The sequence below is a fragment of the Colias eurytheme genome, chromosome 7 (assembly GCF_061535395.1).
Source record: "Colias eurytheme isolate Ceu_HAF_F1 chromosome 7, ilColEury1 Martin Lab GWU primary, whole genome shotgun sequence".
Classification (NCBI taxonomy): domain Eukaryota; kingdom Metazoa; phylum Arthropoda; class Insecta; order Lepidoptera; family Pieridae; genus Colias; species Colias eurytheme.
Genome location: NC_142986.1, coordinates 3,739,876 through 3,760,086, shown reverse-complemented (window position 1 = coordinate 3,760,086; position 20,211 = coordinate 3,739,876). Strand labels below are relative to the sequence as shown.

General features: G+C 30.8%; 4 protein-coding genes across 4 annotated transcripts in view; 3 read left to right on the top strand and 1 right to left on the bottom strand.

Moving 5' to 3' along the window:
- LOC149906966 (arylalkylamine N-acetyltransferase 1-like) overlaps window positions 1–1,894 on the top strand; it is a 32,967-nt gene extending 31,073 nt beyond the window's left edge. Inside the window, exons 5-6 of the mRNA XM_090104018.1 lie at window positions 729–913; window positions 1,568–1,894. Coding sequence (XP_089960144.1) covers window positions 729–912 — 184 coding nt within the window. The 3' untranslated portion in view covers window position 913; window positions 1,568–1,894. The remainder of the gene's footprint in view (window positions 1–728; window positions 914–1,567) is intronic.
- Window positions 1,895–4,347: 2,453 nt separating this feature from the next.
- On the top strand, window positions 4,348–6,785 carry LOC149906965 (arylalkylamine N-acetyltransferase 1-like). Its single transcript, XM_090104020.1, has 4 exons — window positions 4,348–4,452; window positions 4,655–4,835; window positions 5,567–5,766; window positions 6,550–6,785. Exons 1-4 carry the CDS (start codon window positions 4,385–4,387, stop codon window positions 6,746–6,748), a joined length of 648 nt encoding a protein of 215 aa, XP_089960146.1. The 5' UTR covers window positions 4,348–4,384; the 3' UTR covers window positions 6,749–6,785.
- Window positions 6,786–10,093: 3,308 nt separating this feature from the next.
- Window positions 10,094–14,240, top strand: LOC149906964 (arylalkylamine N-acetyltransferase 1-like). Its single transcript, XM_090103724.1, has 5 exons — window positions 10,094–10,236; window positions 10,980–11,094; window positions 12,383–12,563; window positions 12,831–13,033; window positions 13,751–14,240. Exons 2-5 carry the CDS (start codon window positions 11,027–11,029, stop codon window positions 13,953–13,955), a joined length of 657 nt encoding a protein of 218 aa, XP_089959850.1. The 5' UTR covers window positions 10,094–10,236; window positions 10,980–11,026; the 3' UTR covers window positions 13,956–14,240.
- Window positions 14,241–16,116: 1,876 nt separating this feature from the next.
- LOC149906963 (dnaJ-like protein 60) lies at window positions 16,117–19,445 on the bottom strand. Its single transcript, XM_090103721.1, has 6 exons — window positions 19,310–19,445; window positions 19,136–19,229; window positions 18,278–18,450; window positions 17,676–17,837; window positions 17,150–17,252; window positions 16,117–16,554 (listed from the first exon to the last, which is right to left on the bottom strand). Exons 1-6 carry the CDS (start codon window positions 19,369–19,371, stop codon window positions 16,456–16,458), a joined length of 693 nt encoding a protein of 230 aa, XP_089959847.1. The 5' UTR covers window positions 19,372–19,445; the 3' UTR covers window positions 16,117–16,455.
- Between the last annotated feature and the right edge of the window lie 766 nt (window positions 19,446–20,211).

The window sequence follows — 20,211 nt, the reverse complement described above, 5'->3', positions numbered from 1 at the left end:
AAAATGACAATAACGCACATTTTTATTATTATTGTTAACTGCACGTGAAGTAATATTTTTAATGGCTTATTTCAATGAACTCTCAACCCGGTAATATCTCGATAGCTCCGCAGAGCGCAGACCAATATGTATCTTTGTTAGCTTAGCAATAATAAAGATTATACAATTAAACTAATAACACAAATCCTATAAACATGAATGACATGCTAATGATTAAATTGTATAATTGCGAAATTGTCTGCTATTAGCTTCCGGGCTGTCACCATGTGCGTCTTGGCATACCTACGATCGTCCTACGTATTGTTATATGCACATTGTACACATTACATAGGTATAAGTCGATTCACTTGCGTAAATTATACGTTAACATTTTCATAATAATTTCTTTCTTTAAAATTTTCAGAGATACCTACTTTCTTAGCTGATCAAGAAACTTTCATTCTAGGGCTTTAGATATTTTCAAGCCTTGCCTAATAAAATTATATCCATCCAATAAAGTATTCTCTATATTCTATACAATAATTGTTAAACATTCAAAATAATTACAGGCTTGTGAGAACACGTTCTTGAAATGGTTACGATATTCATTGATAATTTTTCGAGATATATAAAAAATTATTACCCTTAAAGTAATTGTGATTTCAACAGGATACTTTATTTCCATCCCAATATTACATGGTGTCTCTATATCTATTTTTATTTATATATTTTATTAATCTATTTATCAGACGCTTAGCCCGGGAGATCGGCGCAAGCGCGTCCCGCATAGACACGACCTCCGCGTTTTCCGCCGCGGCGGCTGGACGCCTCAACTACAAGAATGTATACAGCGTGCTCTATTCCGAGCTGCCATACGCACCTCAACCCGACCCACCGCATTTGGAAGCGAGAGTGTATATCAAGCAGCTGTGAAGTGAGTAGTTTATAAATAAATAAATATTTCAGGACAATTTTCACACACGGCACAATCAGATCCCATACTAAGCTTTCGCTTGTGTTGTGGAAACCAGATGGCTGATAAACATACATATATGTATATAATTTTATATAAATACTTATATAGATAATTAACACCCAGACACAGAGCAAACATCTTTGTTTATCACACAAATATTTGCCCCGGGTGGGAATCGAACCCACGACCTCTGGCTTGGAAGGCAGGGCCACTACCAACCAAGCCAACCGGTCAGTCAATTATATGTATATTTATTTATTTATTGTGTTACAACTACAAGAACGTATACCGCGTGCTCTATTCCGAGCTACCACTGATGACTGACATGTTTGTTCAAATAAAATTTATACCATAAAAATTGCAGCATTATCTATACTAATATTATAAAGGTGAAGAGTTTGTTTGAACGCGCTAATCTCAAGAACTACTGGTCCGATTTGAAAAATTATTTCGGTGTTAGATAGCCCATTTATCGAGGAAGGTTATAGGCTATATATCATCACGCTACGACCAACAGGGGTGGAGCCACGGGGGTGAAACCGCGCGGAGCAGCTAGTGTTTAAATATAACGTAATTCTTTAACATTTATTAATTTTTGTTTTTATTTTTCAGGTAATTAACAGAGACAAGAGCAAAAAAGGCTTCGCTTTCAAAAAGCGAATAATTCAGACTAAGGCAACATGTTTTTAGAGTTAACTTTTAATTGTAATTCGTCATTATAACATAAGTCTAATTTTAGTATTATTTTAGTGCTTACAAAAATATAGATTCGAAATCAAGTATTGGCTGTTATAGTATAATGATAATTATGTATTTTTAATGCTTTATCGGATAACCACATTCCAAAGTAATTTCATTTCATTTTTTATAAATGAAAAAATAGGTAATTATTAAAAAAAATACAAATTTTCGCTCAATTTTCAAGAAAAAATAGCAGTTTGTAAAACATACTTGCTATTTAAAACACTTAATATTATTATGTTAAGGTTTTTATGTAATTTTTTTTTTTTTTTTGTAACTACATATTGTCGAATGGCTATGTTCATAATATACGTCATTAAAAAATGCCTGTAACATGAAAAAGGCTTTTTAAATTCAGTATAAACCAAAAAACTGTTTGCATGTATGTACCTATAATAATTTTAGGTTTTAAGGCTGTGTAAAATTCATTTTAGTCATAAATAACATTCGTATTACGCGATTTTGGAAATGAGATATTAATTTCATAGAAAAAAGAGATGTCATAATAATTGTAAAATTTAACGCCTGCAGAAATAAAATAGCATATACTTTATACATAATATTTTAAAAATGAATTTGTGTAGCTTTAGTTAGTGGTTCCTTTATTATGTACAAACATTAAGATATTTTTATTTTAAGCGTCAATTGTTGACATAGTCAAAATTTATGTGATGCAATATTGTTTTGTAAAATTGTATCTTAGTATTAGCGTGTACCTATTTGTATTGATAATAAATAATAATTAATCGAATAAATCTGATATGTAACTGAACTTGCGTGTTTTATTTTTTATTACCTACCCTTATTTAAACAAGCATATTGAACATTGACGAGCCATGCAACAAATCTTACAACATATAGTGCTTTTAAATTTTTAAATCGTTATATTATCTCAGAAACGCTCTGAGAAAAAAGTATAATCTTAACTACAATTTTTGCATTAAAACTCTTTATGATAAAAATCTACATTTGGCCCCGATAGCTAATATCAGATCGATTTAGATTTTTTTTACTGTATTTATAAAGTGTAAATCAATTACAACAATCCTACAAACTTTAAGCTGAACGTGAATAATTATTGTACCTTCTGATATTATCTGAATCCACGAATATCAACACTTTCAACAGATACATTTTCCATAGTCTTTAATTGTATAATATAATTTAATTTCTGAATATATCAGCACATTATATAATTTTATTGTTTTTTTTTTAATAAACTTAAATCCTAAAGGCCCTTATTTAATTATGAATATCTCACAATATTACATCATATAAATTATTATTTGAATCACTGAGTCACACAATCTTCACTAGATTATAGGCCCCTTTGACGTAATAAATTGGCAAATTTTAACTTTGTGCTACATTTCTTTGAGGATAATTGGGAAAACTAACCACAATTAATATAATGTCATAATTATTAACATAATTGATAATAATAAACATAATGTAATATTAAAAACGACGAATTTGTATCTAATGCATTTTTGTCATTAAATCATGAAAGAGTAGATAGATATTGATTTACGTGAAAAAAAATAGAAAAATATTTTAATAAAGAACCTAGTGTGAAATGTTTCTAATTTAAATATACAGTAGATACATACAATAGCAAAATATTTTAAAAATATTTTTTTTCATTTTGATACATCTACATTCTATAAATACTTTTTCAAGAGTCAGATTATTAGAAAACAATTGCAACAACAAGATTTATGTGATATCTAGATAATAGACCTACCTATATATTTTGGGAACGTCGCACGAAAAAAAATAAAATGACCGAATAATTACACGAAAAAAAATTATTTAGTTTTTGCGACGTTCCCAAAACTTTGTAAAGGTTCTGAATACAAATAATTTTTTCCTTATTTTTTGAGTGATACAATTCACAATTATTGGTCTTAATTGTCTCGTATATAAATTTCGTTTATAAACAAATTGTCGCCCTGGCAGTTATTCATTAGCCATTGAAGCACAGAGTTGAACAATCATTTCGTCCAAACACATTCAGAGAAAAGATACTTGGACATAATATTTTAATTACAAACAGTTACAGTTACAGTTATCATAATATACGGAAACTCTGAAATAGATAATTCATATTAAGAAAAAAGGTAAGTGAATAAAAATTCACAATAATTATTCATATGAATAAATTTAATACTTTATAATAGATTCATGATGTGTTAATCATAATTTAAACGCGATTTATCATTCGTCTATAATTTCATAATACATATAGTCGATATAGATGAACGATCATTCATATTATGTCGTATTAAAATAATAAATATTTAGATTAATTCAGATAATTGGAAATTTTCTGTCCCCTATGGAATAATTATGCCTTTATCTGGCAAGAGAACTCCATGGGATTGCCCATGCTGCTCAATTATATTATATGTATTTATAGCTAACTGTGAGAGATAAACCATTAATTAATACGCATCTGTTAACAGAGAAACAACACTATTGTTATTTGTATTTTTAAAACTATTAAATAAAACAATATATGTACTGAAAAATATAATAAAAATAAATTTTTATTTGGTAATTAGTATAAGTGAAGTGAAGAAGTTATACTATGTTATGGTAACTTAATTTATTTGTATGTTCGTTCTAAAGTTCGGTTTAAATTACATAGTTCCAAAAAATATTATTATTCCTACAGAAAGAAGCAAAATGATACACTTCCACATCAAACGTGTGACGAAACACGACATTGATAATGTGATCAAATTTTTAAAAAGGTATGATTTTATTTTTATTTGTATTTCTTTTTTTCATATGAATATTCTGTAAATATGAATATAAAGAAAATTAGCCTTTGTTTGTTAACTTACTTTAATATAAACAAAGGTTGAATGATGCCAAACTACCTATGAGCAGAATAATTTCATGACTAAGCATCTCAATTGAGTCAATGGTATAATAAATCCAATTATATTACAGAACATACTTCCTTGATGAACCGCTGATTAAATCATTAGAATATTGCTCATCAGAAACTGAATATTGTCCTGAGTTAGAGGAATATTGCCGAAATGTTCTGACAACACTTTCAGTGATAGCAAAAGATGCTGAAGGGAACATTATAGGTGCTCTTGTAAATACTATAGGTCTTATTCATGATGTAAGTATCTAAGAATTCTTTTAAAATAATATTTGGCGTTGTCTCCCTGATTTTTTCTCTGTTTTTACATCCAGTACGTGAATGATGTTTGATTTTTTGTTTCTTATGTGCTGCTTCGGTTATGCTTGTTTATGAATTATGCGGTCTTTAATTTAAAAATCAGTAAATAATACTTATGATAGGTATATAATATTATAAAAGAGAAAACATAAATTCCTTGAATATTCAACAATTTTAGAAAAATCAAAAATTAGCCTGTATTTATCCATTTGGATTATTTTGTTTGGATATCTACGAAAACGAATACCTAAATACAGTTAAATAGTAATAGTAAATTTATGTTCCGTGTTTTTTTCCCTAAAAAGTTTATATTTACAATGCCACTTAATTATCCGGTTGCCAAATTTAGAGTTATGATAATTTATTATATGGAATTAATATAATAAAATTGTACACACTTGTAACTAGGTACTAAATTACTATTAAATATGAACAAAATATTACGTAGAACAATGCAGTTTTCTCAAAGAAATTTGTATTTGAATTTAATTCATGTCTGACCTACAGCATCTACCTACACGCATTTTTTTTATTTATTTTTTTTTTTATTTAGTTATGACGCTGAAAACCCAAAGAGAACTCTCCACCTTCCCGGGTCCTGAGCGGTCTCTTGCCAATTATTATTGGCTCGTAGCACGCAGACAGCATTTAATTCCTATAAATTATTTCAGCCAATCGACTACCTACTAAACATAGATAAATACGAAAACATAAAAATACAAAAGTTCATACGGGTTCTTGCCGGAAGATCGGGAGCTAATTTACAAGAAAAATACCCTGATGATAGAGAATCATTTTACATTAGCCTTGCGGCCACTGACAAGGCGTGGAGGAAGAGGGGAGTTATGAAAAAAATGATGGAGGAAGCTCAGTAAGGATTTTATTGTAATATATCTAATTGAATAATGGAACAAATCTATATATATGTACCTTTAAAATGCGAGTGGCTAGAATCTCGTATTCTGTCTATAGTTGTTTATTTTCTACTAGCGGTCCGCCCCGGCTTCGCCCGTGGTACATATTATTTCGCCATAAAAGATAGCCTATATTCTTTTTCAGGGTCTAAAGATTGTCTGTGCCAAATTTCATCAAAATCGGTTGAGAAGTTTATGCGTGAAAAACTGAAAACCATACATACATACATACATAATTTCAAACCTCTCCTCTTTATAATATTAGTATATAAAAAATATTTGAGAGTCATAAAAGGGCTATATGCTATGGCCAGCGCTCGACATTAGAACACCTGTTTGATACAGATCGACGGTTTTGCATAGGTAGGTGTACAGCTGTGGTGTATGATGTACACCACCACCACCACCGCCACCTACGTATGATGATTAATTACATTTTCCTATGACACTATTACCACGAATATATATGATTCACGCATAAAAATATTGCGTAGGTAACCGGAAATTATATTTAGTCTCTTTATTATTACTGGTGTAAGTACCTACTTATATTATGAAATATAGCACTCTATTTGCATTTAATACCCTTTTCCCGGTCGGCTATATAATTATGTAAATTACTTTCTTTAATTATATTGTAATAGTGCTGCCATAGTTTCTGTGATCTGTGAGTGCTGCCAATATACAGAATATACAGTAAGTACCTAACTATTCAATAACGAGTTATTAATAATTTACAGGAAAATAGCACGAGAACATGGCATCAGATTGATCCAGATAGACACATCTAGCTTCTACTCAGCCAAAGCTGCTGAAAAACTCGGCTTTAAATGCATTTACGAGAGACGTTACGCAGATATTACATTTAACGGCAAACCAATCGTCGTACCTGATCCCCCACATACTATGGACAAAGTTTTTATAAAGGAACTCTTTTAAAAGTACAGAAATTCGCTATGAATAGAGACCCTATTTTGTTTTTTGCAAAAGTCCGTTAAAAACGATCTTCAATTCTTGTTATTAATTTGCTGTAATTCACTACGACGAAGTTCTGCAACAGTGTGATCTAGCGTCTCTACCGGTTATGTGAAGCCCTAAAAGCGCACATATTTCCCTAGCTTTTTCAATATTCTCCATTCTAGATCTGTATTGATTATGTAACTATACAACAATTATATTGGTGCATGTATAATTTATGTGGAATTAAAATAATACGCTCGTCGCTACTTCGACAGTTGAGAAAAGCTCATCAACATCGTTAGGGAAAATCAATTTGCCGTTGCCTTTTTTAGAGCCATTTAGATACATATTTAGATACCTACTTTTAATTATTGTAATGTCCAGTTAAGTAACTAGATCTAATAATACTTAAATAAATAAATCAAATGTGTGAAAATGAAAGTTGTTGTTATTTTACACCTACCCTTACAAATAATATTATATTGGACGTAGATAAGGATAAAGGAATATTCGATAATAATATGATAATCTTTCTGATATTATGATATTATCTAAGAATAGGTTATTACTTATTATATTATCTGGAGAGTCTTCAATAATCTTTATCTGAACAAATAAATAAAATGCAACTTGTTTAGCTGTGTAATAATATAAGAACATGAATTACCTACATTTTAATGAAATGCTCACGATATCTTTGCCTATAATAAAATTGGAGTGTCTGTTTTAGTATAATACATTATCACAGCTAGAGCTCTATAATTAATATTCGATACTGAACTCAGATCAGGCATTAGTAAATTTATAATTTTTTCGATCTTTCTGTACTTGTACTGTGTGTATCATTCCATCGTAACTACCGAATTGATTTTTATTACGAAACGTAAAATGCTTTGATTAAAAAATTAATGTTTGTGTAGTCTGATATTAATTTAACACTTTTTGTTAGAATGTTGGGTCTAAAAATATTAAATGTACTTTAAAGAAAGTTTAAGGATTTGTAATTCAGAAAATATGAAAATCACAAGTCGCAGTTCTTATTATAATTTTGCTCCTGTAAATAAAACCAAAGCAATTTATAGGTTCGTGATTTGACTTCTGTTCGTAAATCGAAATATATTTTTGATGATTCCTGATTCTCACTACATAGGATAAAACACAGTCCTTTTCACTGTCTGTCTGTCCCTATGTAATTAATAAATATAACTAATTAGAACTTTAAACTTTAATAGATAGACAGGTTTAAGAGGAAGGTAAGTATTTAGTTTCTTCTTATATATTTTGTAATAAGCCAATATGGTTGTAGATGTTTCTTGCTTCCAATATTCCATAGTACTAAGTTCTAACGTGGTTCTTATTGATCGAACGAAGAAGCGAATCTATAAATCAAAAAGTTTTCTAAATCTATAATTCAATCAATCATAATCAAAAAATAGATAATGTTTTGTTTTATCATTGACACTCCCTATTATAATAATTATTTTATACTAGTGGTCCGACCCGGCTTCGCCCGTGGTACATATTTCGCAATAAAAGGTAGCCTATGTCCTTTCTCGGGTATCAAAATATCTCCATACCAAATTTCATGCAAATTGGTTCAGTAGTTTAGGCGTGATTGAGTAACAGACAGACAGACAGAGTTACTTTCGCATTTATAATATTAGTATGGATAGCATCATCTTCCTCTTCATATAATTCGAAGAATACAGAGAACAATTCGATTATAATATTTTTTATTTACGTACGTATATTATTCAGGCGTGAATCGGGTAGAATGACCTTTTAATACCGAAAATTAACTCTAGTTATAACCGTTTTTCTTCTTAGATTCTTAAAGTACATATCTAAAAAAAATGTATATTAAAGTTTCGAATATGATAAAGGGCATGGTTGTTTTAATTTGTTTATTTTACAATCAGGTTTTTTGGAAAAAAATCATGAACTGAGGTAGATTTTTTGCCTTTAAACCAAAACGCTAAGTCAATGTAACGTCAATTATGGTAGTATTTTTACAGTGTGTTTATGAAATTGAAACACAGGGCATGGTTGTTTTAAATTTTGATTCCATACCCAAATATCATTTTAAATAATTTTTATACGTACTTTTACTACGGTAGCTTCGCGCCGGTCCCCCGATCCCGCCTTGTAAATCGTCGTCAAGGTCGCTAGCCCCTATTAACGCCTTCACTAGTTACAGCATGAGCGTAGAACTGACTAGACCCAGGTTCGATTCCTGGTTCCCGAGGGACTAACAAAAAATGTCCCTCTCTCGGGCAGCACACAGGAGGCAGAAGGTACACCTACTTGTCCGTTAAAAAAACCGATCAGTGAAATACGCCAACTGCATCTGCCCTATCCATGCCCATACCTAACAAGGGGACACGCCAAGACTGTCTCTTTATTAAATACCTAGGTAGTTTAAATTGAAATCCATTACAGACAACTACCTACAGTCTACGAATAATTTACAAGAGTACAATATTTACAAATCTAGTCAAATGGACATTACAGTGCATTTAAATGCCTCGCACTACAGGCAAATTACAATATAAAGTTGAAAACATATTTTCAAATCATAACAGCCGGGAATTCTTCGAACTACAAACCGATGTGGAATAGTGACACAGCAATATTACATCGTTAATGTAGAATATGATATTAACGGCCCTTCCTATTTAATACCAGCCAATAATAATTTACGAGTTCAAAGCTATGGGTGGTATAATTCTGTAACATTATTATATTATTGGCACATCGGTAGAGATTAATAAGAATTATATTATTGGCATATAGGTAGAGATTAATAGATAATAATTTATAATAGATATCGGATGACAATATTTTTAATACTCTTGAAAAAGTAGTTGATTTAATCTCAATCCAAATAATAATCATTAAGATTTTAGATAATACATGGTCATTCTTGATTTCAACTTGTTAATTTTTTTTTTCTACGAGCTACTTATCACTCTACTCCATAGCTCTACCCCGTTTAAAAAGGATTTCAGCATATTAGTGAAGCAAGGCATAGAGTCAAAGAAATCAAATAGTTTTAACATGGTTTTAACGGTACAAAATTTGGTTCCTAGTTGAAGCCTAATAGATAGTGGTCTGTGGGGAGAAAAAATGCGTTCATTAAAAAGCACCCCATCAATAAATAATACTACGATCGACCTTTATAAACCCCCAAATACAACCAGACTCCACACACAACGCACTATCATCACAATCAAAGCATAGCCAAGCCAACGTGATTTCCGATAAAGCCATGACACTCAACATAAATTCTCGACGCTATCACAGTATGTTTACGCACTACCAGTCAGTCCAGTCGAACATTCACGGCTACCGGTTGCTGCCAAAATAACGCGCGAATAAATACAAATAAAAAGTGAATGCATTTTCATCTTTGAAATCAGTTCGACTATTCTATATATAGATATTTGTTAAGTACATGAACGATAACAGTGAGTACACTTTTCTATCTTAAACAAATAGAGCGATAAAGTGAGCATCATTTTTTTATAAGTCCATAGCTTGCTTCAACAAAACATTAGAGGGAAAATTGTTTAGCGTATATTTTCACGGGTCAAAGAGTTACAATCAATTATAATAATTATCTCTAATCTATATCTATTCTTTTTCTGATGCACTCTATATTAATGTTAGGTATGGATTTTGTGTACTTTACCTACACATTTTGTTGACACATTACATTACACGAACTTTAGAAGTTTTCGAACCGGTATATTGTGTTTCTCATTTCTCTACTCTTCTTCTCCCTTTTTTCGTATTAAGTAGTAATAAAAGTTAAAACAAGTTCTTAAAAGTCCATCACATACAGAAAATTTTAAAACATATTAACTAATATACTCACAATCCAATTCAGAATTGTTTTGCATATAGGTACACTTTTATTAACTTCGCAATAAAATACTAGTGATGCTCTTTTTTCTGATAGCGCATCACTGTCCATAATATTTTGTTTGAACTTCGCAATAATAAGACAAAAACTAACATACTTAGTACCTACATACATATTGACAATGCTATCGCTAATATTGACGGCTAACATACTTAGTTTTGTTATGAGTTATGAAAACATTAGTATTCACATGTAAAACTCTCTCGTCTGTATTATGTAGGTATATCGTAGTTTTAACCTTGGAAACTATTTTCGATGCTAGTACAATATTATGTTTTGTTACAGTCAAAATACAGTAAAACTCTCTGAAGAAATTTAGAAAGAAAGCAAAAATGTCCACTTATACTATTGAACGGATAGTGGCAGACGATACGGAGGAAGTTATGAAGTTATTGAGACGGTAAGTAACCTCTTTTGTTTGATACAGATAGAGCAATTACATAGTTTAATTATAGAAATAGCTAATTAAAATTTAAATATTTGTAATCTTATTCAGAACAACTGTATCATTAACAATTTTTAAAACATTTACTTTGGATTAGTCAAGTATTTTCATCGTAAAACTTTTTGGCGCCATTTCCCTCGCGCTACCCAATAATAAATTATTCTGCAATAAAGACAATTTTAAATAGTGTTTTTGTGTCTAGAATGGCGTAAAATTATGAATTATTTTTTATTAAGGTAGGTCTCACATACCCGACTAAATGTAATAATCCCATTAGATCTATTGTTTGATCGTGATAGCAGAGGTTTAACGAAACTAGATAATAAATGATAGTATTTTATAAAACTACTCGTTATTAGAGGTAATGTTTAAGTACAACGTAAAAACGTTTCATCACGTTTAATTAAAATATCCTGTGTCGAAATGGGTATTTTCATTCTGTAAGCAGCGTTGTGCATATTACTACAAAATTTCATGTCATGAAGATTAATATCCATACTAATATTAGTCTGTGCTAATATTATAAATGCGAAAGTAACTCTCTCTGTCTGTCTGTTACTCAATCACGCCTTAACTACTGAACCAATTTGCATGAAATTTGGTAAAGAGATATTTTGATACCCGAGAAAGGACATAGGATAGGTTTTATACCGGAAATCCTACAGGAACGGGTTTTTCTTTGAAAACGCGAGCGATGCCGCGGGCGGAAAGCTAGTATTAATATATAGTATTAATCTTCATGACCTTAGCCATTTAGTTTAGTCATACGTGGTCGTACATGGGATCTGGGTAGGTAGGTAAAAAAAGAAGTAATACTTCATTTTGATTTTTGGAAACAAAATAATTTTAAAGGTCAAGTTTAAAGGTTGGAGAGTTTATGATGTTCACTAAATTGTTTCGCATAATAATCGCTTAATAATACAGACGAACGACAATACATAGATGTTACATTTTTTCACGCACCATTCATTCGCGGAATGCACGTAAAATTATACTTACATAATATAATTTTCATGTTTAACATCATCTATTTAAAGTTAATGACACCAGGAACAATCAATATACCCATTTTCTTAGTAGATACCACAAATAATATAATATAGATATAATAGATAGCGCCCGGCAAACTTCTTGGCCAAAAAGTAGCGTGGTGGTATATGCGCAAGCTTCCCCCAAGAAGTTTGCCGGGCGCTAAGCCGGGCGCTATAGGTACCTAATTAACGTTAAATTTTTATCCTTCCAGCAATTTCTTTCTCGACGAACCGATTAACAAAAAACTGCAGTACTGCACTTCGGTAGATGACGATTGCCCTGATTTAGACGAATACTGCAGATCCACTTTACCGGGAATATCATTTAAGGCCATAGACGCTGATGGAAAAATTATTGGAGTTCTTATAAACGGAATCAGTGCTGTCGACTATGTAAGAAATATTGTCCCGACCTAGTATATGTTGTTATAAATAAAAAAAAAACTGAAAGATTAACATGAATAGTAGACTTTACGTAGCCGATATTGCTCACTCAACTCAAGTTGTTGTGGTCAATTGTGTGAGCTTATTGTGGTTAATGCCATGGTCTACAATTATGCATATTCCAATAAGCTTAACGAAATACTATTCTAAATACTTAACTAGTATCTATTACACATTAAATAAAATATACACTTACATTTATAATTTATTTTACAGCCCATAGACTACGATACAATGATAGCAAACTGCGCGAACCCAAAATTTAAGAAGATCCTAAACATCTTGCTTATTCGTGAACAAAATGCTCAGCTTGCTAAAAGATACCCGAATGAAAATAAATTATTCGAAGTCAAACTAGCGGCAACCGATTCCAATTGGAGAAACAAGGGAATTATGAATAAATTAATGGAATTAGCAGAGTAAGTTTAAGCACAGATAATTTATAGAAGTGGATGATAAGAAATCTCAATAACATATGAAACGCTAGATATAATATCATATTTAATGACTACGTACATAACTACTAGAACCCTGCCATTGTAGGTGTCGCAATTAACATACCTATCGTCTTATTTTACAATAATATCCTTATTTACGCGGTAAAATTGCAAAATACCAAGAGCATGAGCAATAAATAATATCACACTGTTTAACTGACAACTGCATGATGACCAAGCGAAAAAAGACAAACTTTTAACTTCCAATGTCGATAGGTACATAGCGGAATGCGAATTCTACTACATGTAAGACTTAAAGAGTTTTAAATTGATTCCATCGACTTTCGTAGAAGCACAGACTAATAATAATATACTACGGTAGAAGCAATTTGTTAATAATATTTAAAACAATTTTCAAAAAAGTGACATATTAAATCAGAAGTAACATGTTTTAACTCTCAACCTCATATAGAATTCGCTCATCAAAAAACAGGAGCGCGAGCACGAAAGCTATCGTCAAAATGGGAATTTGAAAAGCTCCCCTGCCGTCCGTAAAAGGAACTAATTTATTACGATAGCTTTCATGCTATCAAAATATATTAAAATTTAAAAAACAAAGAGCGCTAACATTCTGGTTTGCTGCATTAAATTATTTATATACTTACCATAAATACATTAATAACAAACTATAAATTACAGAAAATCAGCTCGGGACCTCGGCATCAGATTATTACGCATCGACACCTCGAGCGAATACTCCGCTAAAGCTGCCCTAAAGTTTGGTTTTACTTGCCTTTACGAAAGGGCGTATAAAGATATAAAACTACCCGGAGAAAATGAACCTATAATTGTCCCCGACCCACCACATGTTACAGATAAAGTATTTATCAAGGAATTGTTTTAATGTTTAGCTTCACCTTCAATAGTTAAGAGTAGATTATTCTGGTATTACCTACTTTAAGATAACCACATAACTTTGGTACTTAAATCCCAGTGATAAGGATCATCTATGTTTGTTTTATGTGACACACGTAATAACCTAGTTCAGGACAGAGCAATAATATTATGAACAAAATATGTAAAATTTGAGAAATTCAAGCCATGAACTATTAGACTGAGTTATTACATTTATTATTTATTATTATTACATTTATTACATTTGACGTGTTAAAGTACAAAATAAATTTAGAACTGACTTGTGACTTCTTTTGGTTTATATAATATTAGTACTTACGCTGTACGTACACTTTTAAACTGAGAATTTTTAAAGTCATAGTTTGTAAATATACATATTGTTTCAATTATCAATGCATTTTTACTTATATTTCTATAATAAATAAATTGGATATAGATATAAGAATATAAAAGATTTTGGCATATTATAGATTACAAAGACGATTTTACCTTACCTACCTCCAACTGTCAGATAAGTATTGTTTAGTAATTTAATGTAACATTTTAAAATTTATACCTCTGAAATTTTACATTGTAGTTTAAATTGCTCCGCTTTCTGTAGAGTGTAGGCTTTCTTCGTTATGTCATCTAAAATTACAGTGTTCTATTCACAGTTCTATTATTATTTATCTGTCATAATGACATTTCACGCATATAGGCTATTAATTATAGTCCAACTGGGTTTATTTTATATTGCAATGTAATAATAACAATCTCCTATAGATTGGGGGACGATATCTTATCTTTGACATTTTTGTTATATTATTTGAACTTTTTAGATTGTTATGAAGATAATATTAGTACCAACTAAGTTTTCAATACTTCATTGCATGACATTGTATAAAGTAAATTGATTGATTTTGTTGTGTTCCTCTTAGTATATATACTTAATAATGATGATGTGATATAATAAAAGAGATAATTAATTTAACTATTTTATTTACACAGCTAATAAAATATTTACAAAAATAAATTGAGGTAGTTAAACCACAAAATCTTTATGTATTTTTTTTCTACATTTTGTGTTAATTTTGTTCTAAAAATTTATCTATTCCTAGTCACTGCATTTTTTATTATTTAATGTACATTTTTTTATAAATTGAATGTACTACAAAATCAAGTAAGTAAACATATTATTTTTTTAATTTGAATTTTGAATAATTCATAATTTATCATTAATCTAATAAATAAATAAATTGCATTATCAAAGTTGTCAAAAAAATTGTTCTATAATCAGTTTCGTTGAATTGTAAAATACTTGTGTCTTAGATTAATGATTGGTCTCCGCGCGCGCGCTACGACTAGATACCGCCCCACCTAAAAACAAATAGCTCTGTCAGTGCGGCAACTCATTTCTGTAGTGTGTGTAAGGCAATTTGTAAAGACGCTAGTGTGTGTGAAGAATTGGGCTGCCAGCTACATAAATTTTACCTCATAAATGGGAAATCTGCCATCTTGGAGAGAAGTTTGAAAAATATTTTTTTTCATCCTGACCTGGCCGGGAATCGAATCCATGAACGATTTGAGTCGCATGACTCAAATCCACTTACGACGCTACTATACTATAAATAGTCACAAAAGTTGTTTAAAAGTAAAAAAGCGGAAATAAAAAAAATAACATATTATATGAGTCAGTTAAACATGGTTAAACAGAAATAAATTATTGTTATTATACTTTTTTATACATGTGTTAGTAATATTATTGAAAAAAAAAAAGTTCAAATTATTGCTAAAAGATTTCCTCAACCACGTGTATTTTTGGATATGCAGTACGGCAACACTGAATGGCGTCGTATTTTCGTAGAAAAAATTTTCGAAGTAAAGGAGAAATTTCGAATAATACTATACTTAGTGATGGTACGTGATCCCAGTGTCTTTCTTATTTTTTGTTGTATTATTTTTAAATAGTTTTATGATACAAATAGGCATTTTACTTCGGATTTTGTTCAAAATCTTTATAAACTATCGGTTCGCCCTCTCCACACAATGCTTGTGACACGACTGGCTTGGGTACGCCGAATTCGGCGTACTATTAGTTGCCGCATTTTTCAAGTACGCCGGCGGTATCTAGTCGTAGCGCGCGCGCGGAGACCAATCCTTAATCTAAGACTTGTGTATTATTTAATCACAGAAGGCAATCACTTAAGTTTGTACATATAGAAATATATTTTTTCACTCTTCAGTAATTGTTACTGAAATTTTTGTGTCATTTTCTTTAAAAAATTAGCGAATAATCTCTATCGTCTTGTGAATTATCGTCGTCTTTAAGACTGATCTACCAAAAACTTTTTTAGGTATTTCTTCATGTCAAATGACATTTGTCAGAGCAGCCAGCAGCCATTCAGATATAAATGAGAAATAAATTATTATTATTTGTGAGTATTTCTCTATCGAGACTAAGTCCTCTCAGTTATACCACCAGCCTCTTCTATTTATTTCTCATGAATTTTTTATTTCTTCTCGTTTGCAAGCGCGTGTCCTAAAGATGCAGTAGCGACTGTCGGATTAGCTGCATTCACTATTTTCTCTAATAATGCCTTTGTTTGCATCTGAAATATAAAAGATAAATTTATGAGTATTTTTAACAATTTGTTATACCTACAAGATACTTATCCATACTATAATATTATAAATGCGAAAGTAACTCTGTCTGTCTGTCTGTTACTCAATCACGCCTTAACTACTGAACCCATTGGCATGAAATTTGGTATAGAGATATTTTGATACCCGAGAAAGGACATAGGATAGGTTTTATCCCGGAAATCCTACGGGAACGAGTTTTTCTTTAAAAACGCGGGCGAAGCCGCGGGCGGAAAGCTAGTATAATATAAACTAATAGAAATGTTTCAGTAATTTTGACTATACTATCTGGATTGTCTTGAATCTTGGTAGTTTTGTTAGTAATTTTAATTTTTAAAAAAGCAAAGGATGAGATTATAGTTTCATTTTGACAAGTAAAGTTTTAACAGTTAACTTCATTATAATTGTATTTGTAGCTACTGAATGAGAAATTAATAAAAATAGACAAAGACAGTCAATTAGTTGGATTATCTATCTTTTCAATATTTGAGTTATCAATCAAATCAGACCTTTTCGAGTTATTATACTATACACCCTAGATAATAATGGCGATTTAATACTTACTTCATTAGTCTTCCCTTGAGCATTGGAGCGAACCCTGTCCAACTCTTCAGCTAACATCATAGACCTTTCCTGTGTCCTTCTACGATGAATGACATAGGATTGCCTGTAAAAGATGAAAAATCATGATTAATTTATTACTACTTATTATAGAGCAAAGTCCTTGTCCCTCTCTGTTCATCTCTATTATATGTTTAAAATGCAACAGATTTTGAAGCGGTTTTTATTAATAGATAGAATGATTCAAAAGGAAGGTTTTTAGTTGTATAATTTGGTGTGTTTTAGATAAAGCGAGCGAAGCCGCAAGCGGAAAGATAGTTTCGCGATCTATGACAATTTTTAAACAAATTTCATTCAAATTTCTAGTAATATTGCATTACATTAAACACAAGTGTGGGCAAATTTATTCGAACAAATTGAACCAATCGACCAAGAAGTAAGAATTAAAATAAATCATACAAAAAATTATGATGAATGAGGCAAACTAAAAGTCTAAAACAAACAAGAACCGTAAGGTATGGTATGGTACCTTATGATAAAAACTTGAAATAGTGTCCCGACTAAAGCCACACTAAAACAAAGTAGTATTATTGCAATATTTGGCAGTTTCTTGAGACCTTTTACTCCATAGTAGTCTGTGTTTGTGTTCTTGGACTGCTTCGGTGGATCATAAAATGGATTCTTGCCATAACTAAAAAATAATACAATTGTTTAGCTATCAATAATATGAATTCATATATAATCGTTTTATTTCCCGTGTTAGGGCATAAATTACTGTACAGGCTATCCATACATGGCTAGGCTTGCTCGTACAATTACATATGAGAAAAATAATAAGGAGCATTTTGGAAATTAACTTTGTTTATATTTTGATGTTTGAACCACTGTATGCAACTTGCTGTATTTATATCTCAAAAAAATATAAGATCTACGACCATGCAATGGTTTTCTTATTAAAATGAAGTTTCTGAGGACTTTATAGGAGTTTAAAGATTAAAAAGAAATGACTATTCCGTGAAATTTTGCTGGCATTTCATTTCAAGTCTTATTCATACATAATGATTGTAGAGTTTATTCAATAAAAATCAAATTGTATTACATAACGTATGAAACTACTACCTTATTACTTACGTATATGTATAAGGATTATGTGTTTTATAAACATAAGAAGCACTCTGTGCCCCAACATTCATCACATGGTCGTAATGTGCTCTGCTGCTCGGCTTGCTCAGGGTATTGTATGCGTCTACGATTTGTACAAACTTGTCTTGCGCCTTAACATCTTTATTTTTATCTGGGTGATACTGGAATAAGAATTAGATGACTATTAAATTAATATTGAATGGTGTGTGCTTCACCTAACCCTATATACACTACATAGTATAAAACAAATTCGCTTTCTCTGTCCCTATATCCCTATGTATGCTTAAATCTTTAAAACTACGCAACAGATTTTGAAGCGGTTTTTTTCAACAGATAGAGTGATTCAAGAGGAAGGTTTTAGTTTATAATTTATTATGTTTTAGACAAAGCGGGCGAAGCCGCGGGAGGAAAGCTAGTCTATATTATTAGTAGTATGAGAACTAAGGAACTGATCATTAGATAGATCAGATGGATAACTCATTGGTAGTGATAAATCACTAGATAGATTAATGTATGAACTTTACAAGCTAGGTGTGGTCTTCCATTTAATAGTCTATACATGCAAATAAAAGAAACCAAAATATATCAATGAAACAAAAATTTCTCTTGAAAACCAGTTATATAAACATTAAAAGGTGCTTAAACTGAATGATTGATTCACCCTCGGATTATTCTTTTTTTAGTTATATAAATATAGCATGCTTTCATTAAGTTTATCAACGGTCTTTGTCTTGAAACAGTAATAGGTCAACAATCCCCAAGGGTCAGATGAAAGTGAAGCTACTTTTTTAAAATTTAAAACTAAAGTTTTATTTTGAAACAAACCACATAAAATGAAGTGCTTACCTCTTTGCTCATTTGTATGAATGCATCTTTTATTTCTTTATCTGTACAGTTCTTCTTTAAATTAAGGACTTCGTAATGGGACTTCCTATTTTTACTAAAATGAAAGCGAAATAATTATGATAGGTACCTTGTTTCATATTATATTGAAATAAAAATTATGTTATAATTTCAAACCTGTATAATCGAATAAAAGAACATATTGAATGAAAGTTATTATTGCGTTTTAAAAAATACATAACGATTTTGTAAATCCTAAATGTAAAATGAATTAAAACATATTTGTTGTTATTTGGCAATTTCCATTTTTTAAAGGCAATTGACAAACTTTCAATGTCATCAGTCATGTGTCAATGTCAATAGACAGATTATATATTTTTAGAAGAAACAGACGCTAAAAAATCTTTAGTCGCAAATAAAGTTTAAGAACGCGTCCTGAAATCCAACAACAAAAATTAGGAGCTCGGAGCAAATAACAAGCCGAGGTTATATCACCCTGCACAGACAGATAGGTTAGATAAAAATAAGGTATATGATTAATCATTGTATAACGGACGCAATTTTTACCTAATCCATGCGCAGCAATCCCCTCATCATTTCACTTAGCACTACATGCTGGTAATATCCTTAAGATCCTAATTAAGTGCATAAATAATAGTTATCTAAATACGCGGGAAAAATAAACTTATTAGCAGGGTGTATTATTCACGAAAAAATATTTATTAGTCCATGCAAATAACACAAAAATTACGTACATCCCCGCCACCACAGCTAGACAGCTAGCCCACAAGCCCACAACGTCAAGCCGACGGCTGCAATTAATTTCATAAAAAAAGAATTACTTTTTTTTTCATCAGATTTGTAGGATTTAGCAGTGAGATCTTGTAGGTACGTATAGGTAAATTTAAGAAATACACGCAGTGAAGTTTAATAATTATTATTATTAAACGCTTAAATGTTTTTAATTGACTAACTAAATAAACCTGTAAATTTACCTTCGAAATAAGATTGGTTACTTAGAATAATTATTCTAAGATTGGTTAGCTATGAATATTGTATATATTTCGATATAATGACAA